General features: G+C 49.4%; 7 protein-coding genes across 7 annotated transcripts; 2 read left to right on the top strand and 5 right to left on the bottom strand.

Annotated features, from left to right (window-relative positions):
• Nucleotides 1-256: 256 nt before the first annotated feature.
• On the bottom strand, nucleotides 257-1,668 carry ASPGLDRAFT_48273 (VOC family protein). The gene is made up of 5 exons (XM_022546865.1): nucleotides 1,577-1,668; nucleotides 1,344-1,527; nucleotides 1,143-1,290; nucleotides 858-1,089; nucleotides 257-808 (listed from the first exon to the last, which is right to left on the bottom strand). The coding sequence occupies exons 1-5, from the start codon at nucleotides 1,577-1,579 to the stop codon at nucleotides 314-316; spliced, it is 1,062 nt and encodes a 353-aa protein (XP_022399647.1). The 5' UTR covers nucleotides 1,580-1,668; the 3' UTR covers nucleotides 257-313.
• Nucleotides 1,669-1,909: 241 nt separating this feature from the next.
• ASPGLDRAFT_48275 (uncharacterized protein) lies at nucleotides 1,910-4,276 on the top strand. Its single transcript, XM_022546866.1, has 6 exons — nucleotides 1,910-2,167; nucleotides 2,224-2,303; nucleotides 2,355-2,641; nucleotides 2,694-3,011; nucleotides 3,062-3,204; nucleotides 3,265-4,276. Exons 1-6 carry the CDS (start codon nucleotides 1,942-1,944, stop codon nucleotides 4,146-4,148), a joined length of 1,938 nt encoding a protein of 645 aa, XP_022399648.1. The 5' UTR covers nucleotides 1,910-1,941; the 3' UTR covers nucleotides 4,149-4,276.
• A 319-nt stretch (nucleotides 4,277-4,595) lies between these two features.
• Nucleotides 4,596-5,978, bottom strand: ASPGLDRAFT_128557 (lipase family protein; the record flags this gene model as incomplete). The annotated part of the gene is made up of 3 exons (XM_022540812.1): nucleotides 4,596-5,526; nucleotides 5,576-5,726; nucleotides 5,780-5,978. 3 exons carry the CDS (start codon nucleotides 5,976-5,978, stop codon nucleotides 4,596-4,598), a joined length of 1,281 nt encoding a protein of 426 aa, XP_022399649.1.
• A 981-nt stretch (nucleotides 5,979-6,959) lies between these two features.
• Nucleotides 6,960-8,364, bottom strand: ASPGLDRAFT_151449 (uncharacterized protein). The gene is made up of 2 exons (XM_022542250.1): nucleotides 8,273-8,364; nucleotides 6,960-8,225 (listed from the first exon to the last, which is right to left on the bottom strand). Exons 1-2 carry the CDS (start codon nucleotides 8,290-8,292, stop codon nucleotides 7,103-7,105), a joined length of 1,143 nt encoding a protein of 380 aa, XP_022399650.1. The 5' UTR covers nucleotides 8,293-8,364; the 3' UTR covers nucleotides 6,960-7,102.
• Nucleotides 8,365-8,786: 422 nt separating this feature from the next.
• On the bottom strand, nucleotides 8,787-12,716 carry ASPGLDRAFT_82996 (uncharacterized protein). The gene is made up of 8 exons (XM_022550197.1): nucleotides 12,115-12,716; nucleotides 11,809-12,055; nucleotides 10,758-11,756; nucleotides 10,505-10,521; nucleotides 10,330-10,460; nucleotides 10,168-10,267; nucleotides 9,871-10,108; nucleotides 8,787-9,810 (listed from the first exon to the last, which is right to left on the bottom strand). Exons 1-8 carry the CDS (start codon nucleotides 12,506-12,508, stop codon nucleotides 9,105-9,107), a joined length of 2,832 nt encoding a protein of 943 aa, XP_022399651.1. The 5' UTR covers nucleotides 12,509-12,716; the 3' UTR covers nucleotides 8,787-9,104.
• Nucleotides 12,717-13,164: 448 nt separating this feature from the next.
• Nucleotides 13,165-15,262, bottom strand: ASPGLDRAFT_128724 (uncharacterized protein; the record flags this gene model as incomplete). Its single annotated transcript, XM_022540825.1, has 3 exons — nucleotides 13,165-14,340; nucleotides 14,476-14,886; nucleotides 14,930-15,262. Coding segments are annotated over 3 exons (1,920 nt in total), but the record flags the coding sequence as incomplete, so codon positions are not given.
• Nucleotides 15,263-17,404: 2,142 nt separating this feature from the next.
• On the top strand, nucleotides 17,405-19,605 carry ASPGLDRAFT_128400 (uncharacterized protein; the record flags this gene model as incomplete). Its single annotated transcript, XM_022540797.1, has 2 exons — nucleotides 17,405-18,950; nucleotides 19,010-19,605. Coding segments are annotated over 2 exons (2,142 nt in total), but the record flags the coding sequence as incomplete, so codon positions are not given.
• Between the last annotated feature and the right edge of the window lie 1,153 nt (nucleotides 19,606-20,758).

A 20,758-nucleotide genomic window follows, 5' to 3' on the forward strand; every position in this document is an offset into this window, starting at 1 on the left:
GAAGAGGGAGTTGAGGCTAGTCAATCGGGGGTATGGGATTTGTTAGGGTGTTTTTCCTGCGGTTTATGCATGGAAAGTTGCCCTTGGTTAGTATTTACGATGTTGTTTAGACAAATCGAATGTGCTTGCTACTTGGAATGGCATTAGTCGTGGTGTTTGTTCTTCCATTTCTCATCGACTCGAGATCGTGTTGCGGTAATTTTGGTCTCTTTGATACCGTACAAGAGCACCTACTGATATCCCATTACACACAGAAACCACCGCAATGAATACACTTGATTTTCATATAATATGATATCCAGCACCAACCCAACTACTGCAAAAACCAAGAAGGCACCTCCGGCCCCCAAACCGCCAACGACTCATCCCCCGCCGGCCCATACCCGACCGGCGTCTCCTCATTAACCAAATCCCCATCCGCATAATGCTCAATCATATTCCCCGTCGTATCCCACCAGTAATCAAAAATCTGCGATCCCAGAATGTGCCTCCCAACGCCCCACACAGCCTCATACCCCTTATTCGCAAGCCACTGGTGGCCCAGTTTCTGGGTATCGAAGTCGTGGATCTCGAACGAACAGTGATGCACGTGCGAGGTTGGGTTCGAGGACATGAAAAAGGAGTGGTGGTCGACGTGGGTGGAGCCGCGGTCGATGTGTGCGAAGAGGGCGACGTTTTTCTTGCCGTTGGGGGTTGTGGGGTCGGCGGCATCGATGTAAAGGAAGTCGCTGGGGGCGATGTTGAAGGTGCGGGTGTAGAAGTCGACGAGGGAGTCGAATTTGGTGGTGCAGACGCCGTAGTGGCCGAGCTGTGATGTAAGCTTTCTTTCGTCTCACGGGGGTCAGTAGATGTCATACCTTGTGCACGGCAGCGGGGCCTGGGTTGAAGCGCAGGAATTTGCGGACTCGTGGTTTGTCGGTCTCGTAGTTGTAGGCGAGCTTCTCGGGGAACTTTCCAGGGGGTGCTGGTGTTTGTCCGTATATGAGGTTGATCGGGAATCCGTCCGGGTCTGTCAGAGTAACCATGTATCCTCCTCCGGGGGCGTCAGTGAGTTTCGTTATCCCCCCAGATGTTGGTAATTGTGTTGCTCTAGCATTGATGTTAGCATTCAGGATTGCGGTCTGTAAGCTAGATAGACCTACTTCTCCAAATCCTGATAAGACTCCACCAAGAACGACCCCCCAAGGAACTCCTTCGGTCCCTTCTTCGCATAGTAAACGTACGGATCAGTTCCGTAGCCTCGATACCAAATCTGGTCATCTATTCTCTTTGCGATTTCCATTCCAAAGTCTTTGTTTATCAGTACCAGACTCAAAATACAAATGCGGGGAAGCTTAACATACCCCGAAGAAACACAGTGATCTCATCAAGATCCGGATGCTGGTATCGCATGTGCGACAGTTTAACCAGCCGAATCTGAGCATCAGTGTTGATATTGCATCTCTCCCTCCAGGCTTGTAAGGCTTCTTGCTCTGGCCCGATCGCGACGGTATCTTGGACTTCAGAGCCGTGGGTTGCTTCGATTGCCTAACATGGTTAATCAGTGAAGTACTATGACTGAGTGTCATGATCTTACCATCTGTTAAGCTTTGTCTATGAAGCTTCAAAGCTAACTGTAGATAGCCAGGATCGAACTAGTATGTACAAGTGTCTTAAAGCATTGAGGCTGAGGTCGGTGTTAAGGAGCCTTCCCCGCATGTCCCACAAGATGAGGAGGGTAGGCCCCACAAACCCCACAATCGATCGCAGGATCTTTTCGTGGGTCCCAAAGAAGATTAACCTATTGCTAATAGCCCTAGGATCTGCTGTACGGGATCACGGGATCATGCAGGCTGGGCTGACAAATGCTGCATGTTCTGACAAACGCTGCCTGTTGTTCAGCTGGACTTAAGTTGCAACGACTAGCTATCGTATCGTCAACTGCAACTGCTGACACCGATCATGGCTGAACACGACTACGAAACCACAGATGTGGTTATCTGTGGCTGCGGGCCAACCGGGGCTATGCTCTCTGCGTATCTCGGCCGGCTATCCGTTCGACACATCGTGCTGGAAAAAGAGGACGGGATAACCACGGACCCGCGGGGTATTGCTCTCGATGAAGATGGGATTCGTTTGCTTCAGGGGATTGGGATTTATGAGCATGTGTACAGGGATATTGGGACTTGTGTGTCTTCCCTCTGCCAAGTTCCTAGTATACGATTGGTCGAATAACGAAGACAGGCATGCAGAAATTCAAGTTCATCGGAGGGACGGAGAAGACGCTTGATACCATGCCTTTTCTGGAGATGGATTATGGAACGGTATACTATCTTCAAGGATTGAGCAATGAGCTTATACTAAGAAATATACAGACCGAAGGTGGCACCGGGCATATAGGCTTTATATGCCACAAACAACCAACTCTGGAGAAACATCTTCGGGATATAATGTCATCCTCTGAATACTGCCAATTGAGATCTAATTGCACCGTTTCTGAAATCAGCGAAGACAACAACTATACATATTCTCGCTACCAAGATGTAAACGGAACCACACACACGATTAAATCCCGATTCTTCATCGGCGCAGATGGTAAAACAGGCTTTACCAGAAAGAATTACCTCGAGCCATTGGGTATACACATGGAACAAGCTCATCAGTATTCCCCCCTCTATTACCTCCTCTGCACAATGTCAAACTGACAAACTCAGATCATTCTACGACGAAACCTGGGTAGCACTAAACTGGACCATAACCCTTCCAACACCAACAACTCACCCAGATTTCCCATTATGGGAACTAGGCTTCACACCCCAACAAGTCTACGATCTTTTCTTCCCAACCAACTTCCGCTTTATCTGCAACCCAAATCGTCCTGCCGTATGCGGTCGCTTCGGCCTCCCAGAAGACAGGTTATGTCGTTTCGAGTTCGTCGTTCGAAGCGATGAAGATGGAGATGAGATGGCCAGTCCTGCGAAGATTAAAGAGGTTGTTTTTCCGTACTTCTCACATACTGGGAGTCGCTATGGGTGAGTATCACTTTGGATAGTGGAAATGGCCAGGTGATTAATTGTGACAGGTTGTCGCGGGATGTTCGATTCCCGGAAGATTGCATCCATGTCCTCCGCTCCAGACCATTCAGGTTCGCTGCGCGAAGCTGCAATGAGTGGTTTCACGGCCGAGTCGTTCTCTGTGGTGATGCCGCGCATGTTTTTCCTCCATGTACACCTCCCCTCCCTCCCTATACCCCATCTCATCAAAATTAATACCAATTTATAACAGTCGGTGGCCAAGGCATAGCCTCCGGCTTCCGCGACGCCGTCTCCCTATCCTGGCGTCTAGCTCTCCTCATCCGCCAACCTCTCCCCTCCCCCACCTACACTCCCAAAACCAATCACCAACAAATCCTACAATCCTGGTCCCGCGAACGCAAACAACAACTAACCCGCTCCCTCTCCGCCACAATCGCCAACGGCGCCTTCGTAACAGAGCACAACCCGCTCAAAATCCTCCTCCGCGATTGGTCCCTCTACATTCTCTCGTTTCTACCGACTTACCGCCGAGATATGAGACTCGGGCACAGGAAAAAGGGGATGATTCGGTATGAGTTTGCGGATGGGATGCCGTTCGTTCCGGGGTTGGGAGGTGGGGTTTGTGTTCCGCAGGTTTACGTTTCTGGTTGGAAAGGGGGACGAGGGGGGGATGAGGGGGTTTTGTTTAGTGATGATGTGGTTTTTGGGAGGGGGAAGAGGGGGCTTTTTCAAGTGTTGGTTTATATTCGAGATTTGAATGAGTTACCCTCCGCGCGAGAGGTAGTCTCAACCATCGAGCAAACATCAAACGGCGAACTACCCGCCACCGAAGCAACCTATATCATCGAGACTACTACAACTACACCTTCCCCAGAAACAGAGGATACAATGTCCCCAGTCTACAGACTCGCTACAACGGAAGAGTTTGCCGGTTCACCATTATGTCGAGGACGCCCGGAGCCAAGACATTACAACCCTTATTATCTTGGGGAGATTTTGGGAGGGGGAGGGGTTAGGTATGTGATTGTAAGGCCGGATCGGTTTGTTTATGCTTCTTGTGATAGTCAGAGGGATTTGGAGGGGGTGGTTGGTGGGTTAGTGGAGTATCTGAGAGGGGAGCCATTGAACTGGTGACGACTTACATCAACCTCGCTCGCGTCTCAGCGTAAACATATCGAAGCAAATATTCATTTGCTGAAATAGGAATAACAATATATTTCTGCGCTCTACTCGAATAAACATAGTCGTGAACATAATACGGGATATGACGTAGTAGAGATATATAACCTAACCCCAATGGTTATGGATCACTCTATACCACCACTGAGTCGATTTATAGCTATTTATTCACATGTTCCTATATTATTATTACTTCTTATTTCTTTCTTGAATTCTTTTTCTTTTCTTTTTTTTTTTTTTATCACCCTGTTCAAATACTATAACCGAGGCACCTCAAATTGAATAGCACGACATCGACTCAGTACATCGTTTCATATTTAACCCGATCACTCGAGTCATATCCTATCTATTTTATTCTATTCATTTCTAAATCATAACTACATCATTCATATTAATCCATAATCATGGCAAATAGGCCGAGTAATGCACCGCATTGCGGGCCAACTCCTCGATCCGCTTCGCATAAAGATCCATCGTGTGCATCAGAGGGTCTCCAAACACCACTTCCCGTAACTGTCCATGAGTAATAATACTCGCCTCGATCCCTTCGGAGCCGGGTAAACTCGGGTACACGACTGACTGCTTTCTCCGCAGCAGCACCAGCCGTCCAGCAGCTGACAGTGTCGCTCGGGGGACTTTCCAGTTTCTAGACTCACCCTGCGCCTTTGTAGGTGAGACGTACAGGTCCAATAGAGAACGAAGGTAGGCTTTCTCTGCACGTGGCACGGGATCACCCTCGTTGATGAATGCAAAGAACATGGACCGTTTGGGTGACCGGGCATTCCACCGAGGAAGCTGCAACGGCCGGATGGACACCGGTGGCGACCCGAATGTCACACAGTGCACCCGTTTGAAAAACGGACGCAGATGAGTCAGTTCCGACTGCACATATTCCGAAAGCATATGGCAAAACAGCAGACTAGCAACTGCACCCCCCGCGGAGTGTCCCGTGATGATTAGAGAGTGCGCCACCCGATTGGGATCCTCAGCTAGCAGACTGCGCAGGCGAGCTGCGACAGGACCCACCATCTTCCGTGCAACAGATAGGAATCCGGCATGGCAGAGGTTATCCGGGTCGTCAAGAAGCCCCTCCGGGGACTTCGGGTCGGTTTTCAGGTTGATGGTCCAGTCGCGGAAACTTTGGGTGCCGCGAATCGCGAAGACGATAGCGTTTCTACGATCGAGAGGGATCGACTTGATGACCATGGCCTTGGTACCCTGGCGCCAATCTGCGTCGATGTAGCACTGTCGTTCCGGTCCAACGGGCTTCTGGTAGACCTGGCGCGAGTATCGTGCGGCCAAACGGAGAAGCGTGTAGGTTGGTGTATATATGCTCCTGCACAGGTTAGCACTCGTCAACCCACAACAGAAAGGGTACATACAGCTTAAGCGGCGGCAGCTGAGCCGGCAACCGCGAGTTATAATAAAGATAAACCTTCGAAAAGTACTCTGCCGCATTCTGCATATGCTTCGACTTCCCAAACCCAGGTACCGCTTGATAGTAATCATCATCATAAACCGGAGACGCAAACGCTGCCAACATTAGCCCTGATCCTGATCTCAAAACCAAGAGTAAAGAAACTCACCCAAATCTCTCTTCCGATTAAACAACCCCTCATCAATCAACGTAATAATCTGATCCAACTTCCTCGACAAACTACCATGCACACCCTCCCCATACCCATACAAACCACAATCCCGCTCCCACGCAGCCTCATTCGCCAATATCTCCACCGTCTGCGATACCACCCTCGACAAATCCGGACAAGACGTCTTCCTCACCATTGTTCGTGGACGACTGGAATGTGACATTGGCGCAGGAGGGGGCAACGGAGCAGACGAGACGCTCCAGTGTCGATCTCGACTGTACGGCCCAGGAGTCGCGGGCGTAGGAGGCGCTGCGCAGAGAGACAGGCTGTTATTGACGTTATCGTTGGTGGTGGTGTTGCCGCTCGAGCAAGCCCACCCCGGAGAGCATGCAGAGACCGGCTGCGAAGGGGAAAATGGATGACGGAATTGAGGACGGTGGAGGACATTTTGAGCGCTGGCCGTCTGGACCTGCAGCGGGGGGCGACTCTTGGACAGTTTCTCGGGACGTGCCATTGCTTGGTGGCTTTTCTGGTACAATGGGCCGTGGAATGACAAAGGTGATTGTGGTGTAGACACAAAGAAGATGAAGTATAAAGAGGTGGTTTATTTTGGAAGTCGCAGTCCGGCTGCAGTGCCCCTTCCCGATTCGGCACGTAGCAACTACTTCTTTATAGAAGCAGCACAATAAACAATGAACATGAACAATGAACGATTAGCCATAGCAAAGCAACAGGGACGGCCAACCCCCCTCATCTTTTATATACTTGTGTATATATTTAGACGCATTATGTTATGCCATTGCTCCTGCAGCCCAAACTATGTAAAGTGGTGTGACCCGCTGCAACGGTGGAGGGATCCCCGTTGCATGAAGCAGCCCTAGCACATACATTAATACATCACTAACCGGTAATCATGGAAATTCCCCGAAGGTCTGCAGAAGCCTCGTGGTCGCGTCAGGGTGTCATTGGTATCATGGTTCAGCGTGTAACAAGGCTTCTGACGTTGACGGTCTCATGATGGGCGATTGTCGGCCGGCGAGGAGATTTCCGTATAGAATGCCGAGGTGAAGCGGAGGAAACACAAAGAGTTGGGGGTAGATGAATAATGGCTTAAAATAGCGATTATTTCAATAAAGAAGTCATAGAGAATAATAGGGAAAGGACAAGGAATTCCGGTGGAAAAGCGACCGCTAGTGATCCCTAACTCGATGGGTAGTGTGCTATAGCTAGCTTCAAGCTTTATGTTAGCGGGGTCAAAAAGACAAGTCTAAGCACTTTTCTCTAGTCGTAGTCTATGGTATCATATCTCATAAACACATGCTATACTTGCTCCATCACCCTCCGACTCCTCACAACCCTCGCACTAGCAACAAACACCGTCCCCACCGCCAGCGCACAAGCACAAAACAACCTCACTCCCACCCAACTCCCCTTTCCCACAATCGCCCCCGCGACCGGAGTCCCAACTAACGTCCCCAATCCAGCACAAAGTGTACTCATTCCCATTCTCGTCCCGAGGATACTCAGACTCGGCGACAGTGTGACAACTGACGTAGGTTGCAGCGACACAAACGTCCCCGAGAAGAAACCGTACAGCACGCAGAAGACGATGATCCCAGGTGTATTGGCGATCGCGAGCCAGCAGTAAGCGAGGATAAAAGCGGCGCAGGTGCAGATGGTGATCATGTTGAGGGGACCGGTTTTGTCCGCGAAGAAGTTGGGGAGGATGCGGCCGAATGCGGAGCCCGCACTTAGCACAGGGACCATGTAGAAGGCTAGGGAGGGGGACATGTTGGCTTGGGTGGTGGAGTAGTTGGAGATGTAGAAGTAAGGGACGTAGAGGCCCACGCAGGTGAAAAAGGCGGTTGCGTTGAAGAGCATAAAGGGGACGTCGCGGAGAGCTTGGGGGTTGAAGAGGCGGCGTCGCTCGGGTGGTAGTACGCGCACGCGAAATGTTGCGATGGAGATCGAGAGGGTGCCTAGCATAATGAAGGCGATTACTCGTGTAGCCCATGGGAAACCGATATTTTGCTGGAGATGGGTAAAGGCAATGGGGTAGATAACGCCAGCGATGCTGCTCCCCGACGCTGCGAGACCCGTCGCGAGCGCTTTACGAGTGCTGAAGTAGGTTGGGATGATGCCAACACTGGGAATGAATAGACAGCCGCTGCCCAGACCAATGCAGACACCCTGCGCCAGCATGACCTGCCAATACTGCGTGCACAGACTGACCATGAACATACCAAACACGACTAGAAATGAGCCAATGTAGATCAGGTAATAAGCGTATCCGGTATCAAAGAGTGGACCGGCCAGGAAGCCCGTGAGACAGAGCAGGAAGCCGTGGATAGATCCGATCCATGAGACATTCGAGTCAGAGACATCGCTGAGCAGTTCGGAGCTGTAGTAGCTTTGGAACGCGCCAAAGGAATTCACAATACCCCTGCATCTGTAAGCAACAATTCAGATGGTAGACGAGAGTAACTGTACCATGTGTTTAAAAAGGCCATAAACGACCCCACAACCTGCAACCAAGCTGTGAGGCCGCCATTAGGAATGGGGTTTGCCGGAGGTTGAGATACAGCCTCGCTCCTTGGCTCTGGTGAAGACCCCCCAGAATGGCGATTTGCAACGTTACCAGAATCCGTCATTAATGCCATTGCAAATATCCTCCGTTGCTATCTTCTGTTCCTTCTGTTCCCTTCATGGGCGAGGGAGAGATGCTGCTAGGTGTCCGGAGAACAGAACAACAAACATGTTTACAATGAAGAAAAAAGAAGCAAGTTGTCACCCATACTATCGGACACCGGCATATTCAATGATTCAATCCATGCACCAACACGGCAAATTGCCTTCCAATCAGGGACAGTAGATCTGATCTTCGGCGGATCCTAAACCCTGTATTTTCATAAACTCTTGCTCCGTGCATCACGCATGGGCAACATATTCTGCACGGAGCTACATAGTCGAACCTGATGTGTACTTGCGCATACTTTGCATATTTGGGCCGCAGATAAGACACCCGGTAGGGGTGAATTCGAAGGAATGGTCAATGGATCGGTGATCGATTGAGTATCCACAGATGATCTGTCCATATCGAGTAGCCTCGGTACTTATTGTCGCTCTGGAGTATCAAGAAGCATTGAGCTGGCAGAGCTGGACGAGATTCACTGGCCGATGAGATCATAAAGTACCCGTAATCGATTCAAGTGAGTTTGTGGCATTCCATGGAAAATGGACACGGACCCCATTGCCCATGTTGAAGCAAGATAATATACAAGAAACCAGATCTTGATCCGTCTATACGAGTCCATAAGTGGTACTACCACGTCCGTCGCGTCTTAGTCCACATCCGTACAAAGTCCTGCTTCTCCTTCACTCCCAATCCAACACGCTTAACCCGACCCAGTCGAGCCAGCGCTTCACCCACATTATCCAACAATCCCTTCTCAGCTGGTGTAATCGCAGCTTCGAAACTCTCAACACTTTCATGCTTCAGGTCCTTGCTAACCTGGCTCATACCCGCTCCAGCTCCACTAACCACCGACTCGGCAACGCGAACACGTATACAGTGAGTTGGCCCACTCAACAACGTCCACAGGAAGCTCAGATACGTCCCCGGCAGCGGTGTGACAACATCCACAGGTGTGTAACGCAAGCTCACCGGGAAGATCTTCGTCTGTGGGGGCGCACCCAGTAGCGAATGGCTAAGAGGTAGGATACCACGGCTGTTTGTGGTCGTGCATTCGGGGAACATCACGATCGGTCGGTTGGGGTATTTCTTCAAAAGTGTCGAGACATCGACCATCCGTGTCCTGGGGGAGGGACTGACGCGGGGCTGTGCGAACGCGCGCAGAATCGCTTGTAGGAGGGAGATGTGCTCGACCTGGCGGGTGTTGGGGTATGACGCGGTGAAAATAGGATCGAAGATGGCGGCTAGGTATACGGCGTCGATGGGAGAGGTAAAGGACGAAGCGATAATTGATCCTGGACCGGGGAGACGAGCCTGTTGCTGTCTTGAGAGCGACCTTTTCCAATCTCGTCAGCTTCTGACCCAAATAAACAAACCCCGGGAAGTAGCAACACACCCTTTTCGCACCCCATCAATCTGAAGATCAATCCACCATATACTCGGCACCCCCAGAATACACCATAGCGAAGCCTTCTTCCCCAGCGACCCGATCGGAAACCATTGCAAAATGGCAAAGTAGGTAAAGCACACAAAGATGAAGAGCGGGAGGCGGAAGAAGAACAGGAACACGCGCAGAGGGAGCTGGTAACCCGACGGTTGGGCGGGAATCGGGAGGAATGGCGCGATACCGGATCCTAATAAGCGTATGGTTAGTTTATTCTCCGGTGTGAGTGTTCGAGTAAAGAGAATGTACCTCGATCCCGGAATTGGGAGAACTTCTCCATGTCAGTGACGTCGGGTGTAAGCTTGACTCGACTCAACGGTATGCGCGCGAAGATTAGATTTAGTAGTAGCTGGGAGCAAAGAGGCAGGGATGAGAAAGGAATAAGGTTAAAATTCTAGAAAATCATCGCACATTCAGAGCGTCAATCATGAAGCCGAAGCGAAGAACATGCCCGCATGTGAACACTTGGAGTCGTGCTGGACCCCGCCAATCGGAGAACGACGTGTTGATGCCTGAGGATGCCATATCCCCAAATTTGATACCTAAGGCATAATATACCCAACTAGGCCTCCCTTTACCATCTCACCCTCCGACAAGTCCAGTCTTCAGTGTGTTAATAGTCACTGCCAGTGTCAAGCCTTGTGAAACATGATATAACTATTCCAGTATTCCATGTTGTGCAGTAAATTGCTGCTGCTCCGATAACATGCACGCTCCAATGGCCATGTACCAAGGAAGGTCCAATTTCCCATAATATATACCGGAAGAAATATATGTACAGATATCAACAACCCAATGCGCCTATATACGGATAGGAAATAAAGAGAGATAATATTTACACTTCCCTTTCAGCTTGTTCCTCTCTCGCCTTGGTCACAGGAGGCAACCGGAACATCCAAATCGACACGCCCACCAGAGCGAACGCCGTGCTTGTCATCATCCAAGCAAGTCCAATCCAAGCACCACCCAACTCCAAGCCGATCTGGAAAACTTTTGTAATAGATAAACTGGCAATCACATTGCCCACGGACTGTAGCAGCTCCATGATCGTAAACAACCGCGCAGTCTCTTCTCGTCTCACTAGCACTGTGAGTAGTGCTCGCGTGAGGAAGAGGAATCCTGCCCCAGAGGCCTGGACGGTCATACTTAGAATGAATGAGGTGACGTTTGGGGAAAGGCCAACGCCTAATGTGCCTATGGACAGGGTAAGAACGCTGGCACGGGCGAGGTAGAGGTTCTTCTGAGAGGTGCGGAAATTTCGGAGGACATATTTGGAGATGCCAGGGAGGATGAAGAGGAAGAGCGGAATGGTGAGACAAGGTCGGAGGGACATGAGAAAGTTGGCCTCTGCCAAGGACCAAGAGTATCGGGTGGAAATATACTGGACAAGGAACCATGAGGAACTTCGACTGAGGCGGTAGACCAAGAAGGCTGCGAGAAGAAGAAGGATCTGCTTGTTGCGGAATATGAAGGTGTAAGGTGCGAAGTAGTTTCGACATCTGGTATAGAGAGTGAAAAAGAGAGATCGGCTGCTGGAAGTCGTTGCGGTCTTCTCTGTGAACGCATGCTCATCCTCGCTGTCATCCTTGTAACCCTCTCTGCGGCTAACATTCAAATGACCCATCTCCACAGTTGTCATTTCCGGCTGATTGGCCTTCGGGGGCGACACAGGCATGGTCTCTGGGAGTGTCAATACAAAAAGCATGCCTAAAAAGGCCAGCGTGAAACCGAGGAGCATTGGAATCCAAGGATTCATGGTCATTAACCACGAACCAAGAGCGTTGGAGATGAGTTCGCCGCCCATGGTGACGATTGCGAATTTGAAGAAAATCGAAGCTCTGCTTAAAGTCAGACACGCGTCACAGTCTTCAGTTGGTGACAAAGACATACCGCTCATCTTCCGTCGTCACGTCCGACATTATCGTCCAAATAATCGCGAACGCAACGACAGGACCACCACCGCACAACCACGCCAGAGACGACAGCCATACCGCGCGCAGAGGGAAGATATTAGAGAACCACAGCACGACCGTGATTATGGCGGAGTTCAGGACAAAGCCGGGGACACTGAGGCAGATGGCCCATCTTCGTCCGTACCTATCCGCGAGCAGACCGTAAGGAATTGCAAGGAAGACGCCTATTGCCAGCATGTAAGCAATCAGGGCACAGCCGGTATGCCGCCAGGGATAACCATACTCAACAACCCATCAAAGAATTCCATATACCCTTTCACAGCGGCCAACTCGGTTTGTATGTCCTTCACCTTACACAGCTCCTCCTCAACCTGGCCATCCGCACCAATCTGCGACGAATCATGCTGGGCATAATAATGGCGACAGGTAATCGACTCGTAGATCCGAACCATAGGGCTGTCGGCCATATTCAACCCCATTTCCACGGCGAGCACAACGACGAAGAGGGTAAGGAGTAACCGCAGCCGGAGCTTCCGCGACGCTGGATCTCTCGCCTCCGATTCATGGTGGTGTTTCGGTTCGTCGAGGGGCGAGATCGGGGAGCTGTCACCCTCGGAGGACTGCAAGAACGGGGCATCTTCGCGCTCGAAGGAGTCATGTGCTGCATCGGAAGGCATGGTTCATGTCGCGCAGTATATATAGAAAGGAGACGGAGTAGGATAATGATTCACATTGGGGATAGGGATAGAATAACAATGGTCCACGAAGAATGAATGTTAGAGAAAGATGAAAGAGGAAGAGGGGGCAGAGCGCTGACACAATCAGGAGATGAACACGAAGCCAAGGCCGGGACTGCAGGTGGATTCCTGTCATCGAATTGACATGCCGCCACGATAGTACGCACTATGTATTCGTATGCTCTCCTACCTTGTACCAATGCATATTTACTATGTGTTCCTTGAAGAACTACATCAAGATATCGTAGAAGTACAGTCAATACCGTCCCTATTCAAATACTCGTATTGTCCCCCGAAAACGGAGACTCCAACTGAAAGGGCTTCTACCCGCTTTCTGGAACCCCCGTGCTAATTATGCCCGCCAATCATGCTGTACCACACTAGCACGTTGATCCACTCTACTAGCCAGTAACAATTGTGATACTGAATCAGGGGCAGCCAATAATCATGTTCAAAACTATAATGTATGTGGACAAGCGCCACTTCCGCATTGAGATGTGGCTGGTGTTATGTGGCTGTTGTAACCTCTTTGGGGAACTCCCCTTAATATTCTATGGTATCCATCTATCTAAACTGATAACTAACTGTCCTCATTCCTAATAAACGATCACCGGAAATGATGCCCCTGTCGTGATTTCATCGTTCACTTGCTCCCGGGCCCTGAGAATCTTCCCTTCCGCTAATAGTCGAACTCGAGCTCCCAATTTATACACGGGATTTGTACTGACTGATGCGATCACAGCCCTTTGATCCCCTTTAGATCCACTCTCAACGGTCAGATGAGCTTCGCCCACGACCACCTTGGTACCCTGGACCAGACCAACCGTTTCCTCTTCTGCTGGCAGGTCATCTCGCTGCTTCTTTTTGCCGTTACGTGCAGACAGAAGAAGAGGATCTAGCATGATTCGAGTCAATAGGCCGGTCTGTGCAAATCGAACATGACCGTTTCTGCATGGCGTTGAGTATTGTCGGGCAATCCCCTGCTCTCGAAGCTCCAAGCAGCGTTTGCTGATGACGGCAAAGGTCGCCGTTATCGGGGAATCTTCGACGACGCGAAACCAGTTATTGACTTCATTCGGTGTCATGCGGTAGGTCTGTGGAGTGTTGATAAATGGCCACCAGGCCTGCAAGCTTCCTTTATGGTCGATTCCAGTGTGTTGAAGCGCTAGGATGGACTTGGTTATTCTGCGCCAGGCATCGTAGTCGCTCAATACCTGCTGATCTATGGGCCCGTCTCCAAAGGCATTCGCTCTTTCGCCCCTGGAATTGTTTTCTTTGTCCCAGCAGGAGCTGATACAATCAGCAATACTGTGCTCGCATGATGTCGGCGAAGTAGCCATACTAGCTTTTGCATTCGCGCGTTTCGTCTGTGATAGACAAAGCGCATCCCAGAGGGAGATTCGTCGGGCGTTCCAAGTACACGCACTGATTTCAAGGCCAATCTGGAGCTTTAAGAGCGGTGTCACCTCGGCATCTGGCTTGGTGCAATACTCAATAAATGCGCTCTTGTACGTTCGTGCTGGCATTCTTTTCCAACTCCTGGAAATTCCTCCCGTGACGTACTGACCGCCACTAAAGTTCATCGTCCAGCCATCGCGAACGTAATGAGCTTTGCATGCCCCTGGGAACTCGAGCTGACCGGCAATACGTTGCTGTATTGAATCAATCTGGCTTCGGCACTCATCATTGACGGCGAATCCAAAATTTCCCGCATCGCTAGTGGTTCCAATCAATATCCGCGTGCTAGTGCTCAATAGGAGATTTTGCTGGCGCTCATTTAAAGTTAAAAACTAGGGTGGTTGTTTGGTCCAGTGACACACGACCTCGTATGGCAGGTCACGATGTTGTATGTCATTCTGATGTTGGTCAGATAGGGGAATAATAAAGCCCCTTTCTGTCTTTATAACCGGGGCTTCGAATGGAATCCCACCAAGCAGCCATATTGGTCCCCAGAGCTGTTGGAAATCCTGAACGGTGAGAGAGACTTTAATGCCAGTTTCTGGTGACGCTGTCGAGTCATGCTTCCCCAGAATCCATGCAGGTCCACCGATAAACTCGTCGAGGCACGCCAGTTTTCGCAGAGTGAATTTAAGACCGAATCCGACCGGAATCGTTTCCACTGATTCGTCGCGAAGGTTGATGTCGAAACGACAAACATGTGAACCGGCGAACGATACGAGACCAACTGATAACACTTTGCATAGAAACCTGAGGGACGGCAACAACTCACGGGGTGCTAATTGTGGCACTGATCTTTTATCCTCGTCTTTCTGGCGACGTTGGAGCTTTCCATATGAGAGACAGAACATGCGCAGAGACTATAACGTCCCATTCTGACATTTCCGGAGCACAAAGCGAGACGACTAATGTTTTTATGTTCTCCAATGACACATGAACGGCTTTTGCGACATCTTGCCTAGAAGGATCTTCCGCCAGAATTGTGAACACGCGCTCACAGAAACCCTCTTTTTGAAGATTGAGGAACGCATCGACGCATCTCGAAAGTGCTTGGATACACTCGGATATGGTGGAGTAGGGTTCTGGTTCGCCAGGCGGGTGGTAAAAAATTCGATCAATACCACATTCAAGAGCAGTGTCCACCTCAAGCTCCTCCAGCTTTCCATAGTATTTAGCGGGATTCAGTAAGAATTCCAAGCCATCGTCCTGGTCAGCCCCTGAATCTATCGAGGCTTCCACCCCAGGCTGTCGATGTACTCGATGATGCTCTTGGTGACGAAGATACTCTCTTTTCTCCACTTCCTGCTGTCGCTGCCGGTACTGCTTCACTGACTGATGTTGTAATTTCAGCTGCCTCTCCCGCCCCACTTCACCAACCTGTCCGACTGCCCCATACTCGAGCCTCGTGGTATTTATGGGTGTTGATGAAAAGCTTGCTGCTTCGCCGGTCGAGGGCGCGTCTGCACTTTGTGGATCATGGAGGTCCGCCTTGAAGCGGGTGGTATCCAAAAATGGCAAGGCATAATCATCTGCGTTGACATCTGTTGGATTTGTTGTTATATAATTCGTCTGTTCACTATAGTTGTTTTGCTCACAGTCGTCGTCGGCACGTCTATCTTGCAGTGAATCGAGAGAATTTGCAGTTGCAGTGCTAAATGTATCCTTATCCAGAAATTGGGAGCCGACAACAACAGTTCCGGAGTCCGAACCCGAATCATCACCGGAAGCGTAGTCCGAGGTATGAAAACAGCAATGGTTTGCCATACAATGGAAAAATTCGTTCCAGGATGTCACTTTTTTTGGAGCATAGCCAGCAGCGGGATGGCGTTGATAAAGGACGCACCCTTAATTTCCCAGACTCTAAATCATGCTGCCGTAGATGATCTAGGTATATATCCTTCCGATTAGTTATGTATGTGCACTTCGGGCAATAAATTTCATATCGGGGAACATGTTCGTTTTCCACATGTTGTTTGAATGTGTCCTTTGTCCAATAGGCATACTCAGCACCCTGCCCATACAGCAGGCAGCGATACAATTTTGAGGATGATTTCGATGCCGCTGCTGTGGGCAGTAATGGCACGCTCTCAGATGTCTCCAGAAGACGGAACTCAATCTTATTGAGAGTTCCGCTCAGAAGATCCCTCAAATGAAGTAATTCATTATGGTCTAAATCATGAATTCTGTCTTATATTTGCTTCATAAGACCTTCTTCGTCTGAATTGGCATGGTGAGAATATGCGAGATGACTGGATCTGTCGGAGTTGGGTTCCTTTTCAACTGGATCCGGACTTGACTCTGGATCCATTGTTGAGGATCAAATGCACTGAAAATTTTTCAAGAAAGATTGACAATGGGAATAGCACAGGATATAGTCACATTTATTGAGAGAACGCCGAAAGTCGAGTACTATATAAAGACGAGGCTGTAATTTTGCCCGATGTACTCGTCCAGGACTTTACACAGTCTCGTTTGCCCAACGACTTCGCCATAATATATCGAGACCAGTGACGGTAGTCGAGGTTAAGGCTCTGCAGGAAGAACAAATTAGATTGGCTGCTGTGTGAGATCGTCGGCGGCAAAGTGAGGCTGACAGCTGTCCCATCCCCGTCGATGAGTTGCTTTTACGGACATTGCTGCAGTAGTATAGCCTAGAAAAGGCTAAAATTAATACAAATGCTGCTGATAACGACCTCGCTTCGTGACGGAAGACTCGACATACATCAAGGTGGCAAAGACTTTGTATATATATCTATGAAGTATACCGAATATTAATGATTGTTCAATGGACTGCCGTTTGCAGTGTGCAACTGGGACTTCCAAGCTCGTTATGTTTAAGTGGAATCAGCAAAGACCAAGATTATTGTGAAATCATTGTTTTAAAGGGGAAAACTTAGGGCACCCCGTGTATATTTTCTGGTCCGTCAACCAACCTTTTATCCCCATCCTTTCTCTGTCTATTCACCTGAGGCTGTATCATCATGCTGAGTCTCAATTTTTATCCATCGTAGTCTCTGGGGTTTCCCAACTATATTACCAGTCTATCCCATTCGAAAGATCTCCGCAAGTGCTCACTTCGGCCAGGATTCAGTGAGCTGGCCGACCGGCCAATAGTGTCATAGAAGGAGCAGTCAACCATATTATCACAGCTTATTGACAAGTATAAGTCCAATTTGGAGAGAGCTTTGTTGCAAAGAAGACAGCTATAACTAGTTGGCATGTAGGACATAGCACATCCTGTATAAGGAGATAACTGATCATCAAGCCTTGCCAAGAAGCTCAGCCTCGTTTTCTTTCCCCCCCAAAATTCTATCAGGAATACTCTTATTATTATAACAGCATCAATCTCTTGGTTTCTACATTCATAGCGCCTAAGGTATGTCATCATCACGGAAGCTGAAGCACCATGATTACACAGTCGGCTGGATTAGCGCCTTGCCACTTGAGATGGCGACTGCAAAGGCGATGCTGAATGAAGTTCACACCTCACTCCCAGTGCCCAAGAGTGACCACAATACTTACCGGCTTGGGAAAATAGCAAACCACAATATTGTTATTGCCTGTCTCCCCTCTGGTGTGTACGGTCACACCTCTGTTGCGGTGGCAGCTCAGCAGATGCGATCTACGTTCCCCTCTATCAATTTCGGGCTGATGGTAGGGATTGGTGGCGGCGCACCGAACGATTCAGTCGATATTCGCCTGGGAGATGTTGTAGTTAGCAAGCCGACTGATCGCTTCGGGGGAGTGGTACAATACGATTATGGAAAGACCCTGGCAGACGGGGCGTTCCATCGAACTGGGACCTTGAACAAACCGCCCGAAGCTCTCCTAACAGCGATTTCTGATCTTCAGGCGAACCATATTATGGGCGAAAATCACATCACCTCTCATCTACAAATGGCCGCAGAGGCATATCCTTGCATGAGATCATCGTTCATCTATCCTGGGCAGGACCAAGACATTCTTTTTAAAACGCCGCACCGTCACCAAGGATCCAATGCTTCTTGCTGTGGATGTAACTGTAGCAAGATAATGACTCGCTCCCCAAGGCAATCCACAGAACCACGCATTCATTACGGTCTCATCGCCTCCGCAAACCAGGTGATGAAGGATGCATCAACACGCGATCGGCTAGCAAGAGAGCTGGGAGTCCTATGCTATGAGATGGAAGCCGCAGGGCTGATGGACCATTTCCCCTGTTTAGTCATTCGAGGGATCTGTGACTATTCAGATTCCCACAAGAATAAGCAATGGCAAAACTATGCAGCAGCGACTGCGGCTGCATATGCAAAAGAGCTTTTGCAATTCTCCATCCCCAGTACCGGTGGTTCTCAACGGCAAAACTCAACAGAGAAAATTCGGACAAAAGTCCCGATCCTCAAGACAAAGTTCTTTGGGCGACAGATAGAGCTTGTTAAAACTCGGCAATACTTCAATTCACCCAAGCCAGGTCAGAAAGCTGTCGTGGTCTGGGGTCTCAGTGGATATGGCAAGACGCAGTTGGCAATTCATTACATCACCACTGAGCAGGAATCGTATCAGTCTATTTTATGGATTGATAGCTCGTCTACCGCTATGATTGATGAATCGTTTGAACGAATCTCTTCACAAATACGACCAGACTCTAGAAATGAGCGCCCAGCTGTTGACAGGGTGGTTGAGTGGCTAGAGCAAGATACGAATCGCTCATGGATTATGGTGTTCGACGGAATACCAAGCTTCGATGATATGAGTGGATGCGACGGTCTTGATATTAGAAAGTATTTACCCTCTTGTGATCATGGCCACCTCCTATTGATAACCACCGCATCTGATCTGCAATCGCGACTGGGATTTCTTGAAATTCAACTACAAGGCGTTGATGAACATACGGGCTCTGAGATTCTTCTAAAATGTGCGGGCATTCGGTCCTCAGATCCCTCTGGTATATCTCTTCATAATGATTTGTTCAATTGACTCGTGCTGATGTGGGTTTAGTCAGAGTGATAGGCAAGGCAATCTCTCGTAAACTCGATGGGGTGCCTCTTGCCCTTGAACAAGCTGGCTCTTTCCTGTCGTATGGGCTAATCTCCATGAGCGATTACAACCAACAGTTTCAGATCCGATTTCTGGACAAAGCGTTGAAAACTCCCGTCAGAAGATACGTTGGATCGTATGAGAAGGGGCGTACCCTCTGGACAGCTTTTGACATGTTATACGATGCATTGAGCCAACGAAGTCTGGATTCAGTCAGGCTTCTTAATCTGGCCGCTTTCCTTGGGCCAGGCCAGATACAATTCTCTGTCCTTTCTGGACCTAATGGCTCAGCCCAGACTGGGTGTTCTGAAAAATCGATCACGCTGCCCTCGGATATATCAAACACCCCATCATGTAGCGTACTAACCTGGTTGGAACGCCTGCGGTCTGAGACGACTGATTTCGCATTTGCGCTTGGGGAGCTCGAGAGCTCTGGCTTTATCAAGCTTAGTCGCAATTCATCCGATGCGAATATTGATACCTTCATCATCCATGACCTGGTTCGATCCTTTATCCGATTCAAAATGTCCAGGGAAGACACTCTGGAGAACGTGGCCGCTGCATTTATACTCACTGGACGAGCATTGCACAACAGCAATAAAGCCTTCAATGATGCGGTTATGAGAAAGCATATAGGAAGGTTATACAGTGTTCTTAACAATTTTCTGTCAAACATCCCACGAGAAACAATACAACCACCAGATGGCAGATATTTCATGCTCTGTGGCGCTGTGGCACCGCTATTTGCGAGGACATGCCGCTTTAAGGGAGAGCTGCAGAAAGCTAAGGATCTTTGGGAAACTTCTCTTCAGTACCGGTTTATCTCAGAAGGCGAACGGTGGCCTAGGAATCAGGTGGAGCTGGCTGAGCTCCTAGACGCGGCAGATGTCGATGCCAGGTTGGGAAACCTGGACGATGCGATCGAAAAATATATGTCAGTGTTCAACCGCTGTAAGTCTGTGCTTCGTGAGAAAGATGAGATTATGGTTCGCGTTGCTGCTTCACTTCGTGAAGCTCGCGAAACATATGCACGACGTGAAAGGAATTTTCAACGAGCCATTGCGACGCAAAGGTCTACCAAGGCTGTTCCTACAGAGTCAAATGGAACATCAGAGATCGATAACGAAGAATGGGAACTTCGAATGCGTTATGACGAAACACTTAATCTGTTTGGGCCCAACGATGTAGAGACCCTACAACATTCGCAAGCTCTTGCCACGTATTACAAGCAACACCATCGATCAGACAAGGAAGAGGCTTATAGGGAGACTATCTGGAGATACAACGTGGCTTCAGCGGGCGACACCCATCAGAGCACATTGGCTTCACTCTACGATTTATGCCTCTGTTACGGAAAAAATGGGAAGTTAAGATCGAGGCTCCGTGGGGATTTGTACCTCGCTCCTGTTTGGGCAAGGCAGCACCCGTTATCCGAATTCAAGAATTTGCTTTTGGCCATGGAAGCTCCGGCTATTCTGGATGCTTTTAATGCCGGCGACGAAGACGCTTTTTGGAATTTGATAGGCCGGCACGACACGACCACAGCAATCTTCTGGGCCTCACAGCTTCAAGAAGCAAACATTCGTGACATGCTGTTCCATCACTTCGTGAATGTCGACATTTTCAGTATGCGTATCTTCCTACGCTTGGCTATTAGGCCCGAGAACGGCGTGGCAGCCAAGATGCCCCTAAAGGGGGTAGCGGATGTTCATGAGA

This window comes from Aspergillus glaucus, assembly GCF_001890805.1.
Source record: "Aspergillus glaucus CBS 516.65 unplaced genomic scaffold ASPGLscaffold_13, whole genome shotgun sequence".
NCBI lineage: Eukaryota > Fungi > Ascomycota > Eurotiomycetes > Eurotiales > Aspergillaceae > Aspergillus > Aspergillus glaucus.

Coding starts and splice junctions, on each gene's coding strand:
- ASPGLDRAFT_48275 (XM_022546866.1), top strand. CDS start 1,942: ATGGCTGAACACGACTACGAAACCACAGATGTGGTTATCTGTGGCTGC. Junction 2,642..2,693: donor CACATGGAACAAGCTCATCA/GTATTCCCCCCT, acceptor TGACAAACTCAG/ATCATTCTACGACGAAACCT. Junction 3,012..3,061: donor CATACTGGGAGTCGCTATGG/GTGAGTATCACT, acceptor TAATTGTGACAG/GTTGTCGCGGGATGTTCGAT.
- ASPGLDRAFT_48273 (XM_022546865.1), bottom strand. Junction 1,291..1,343: donor GATCACTGTGTTTCTTCGGG/GTATGTTAAGCT, acceptor TGATAAACAAAG/ACTTTGGAATGGAAATCGCA. Junction 1,090..1,142: donor TCTTATCAGGATTTGGAGAA/GTAGGTCTATCT, acceptor CATCAATGCTAG/AGCAACACAATTACCAACAT.
- ASPGLDRAFT_82996 (XM_022550197.1), bottom strand. CDS start 12,508: ATGCCTTCCGATGCAGCACATGACTCCTTCGAGCGCGAAGATGCCCCG. Junction 11,757..11,808: donor GTGACGACGGAAGATGAGCG/GTATGTCTTTGT, acceptor GACTTTAAGCAG/AGCTTCGATTTTCTTCAAAT. Junction 10,268..10,329: donor TCATGATTGACGCTCTGAAT/GTGCGATGATTT, acceptor CTTTGCTCCCAG/CTACTACTAAATCTAATCTT.
- ASPGLDRAFT_151449 (XM_022542250.1), bottom strand. CDS start 8,292: ATGGCCTTTTTAAACACATG. Junction 8,226..8,272: donor ATGGCCTTTTTAAACACATG/GTACAGTTACTC, acceptor TTACAGATGCAG/GGGTATTGTGAATTCCTTTG.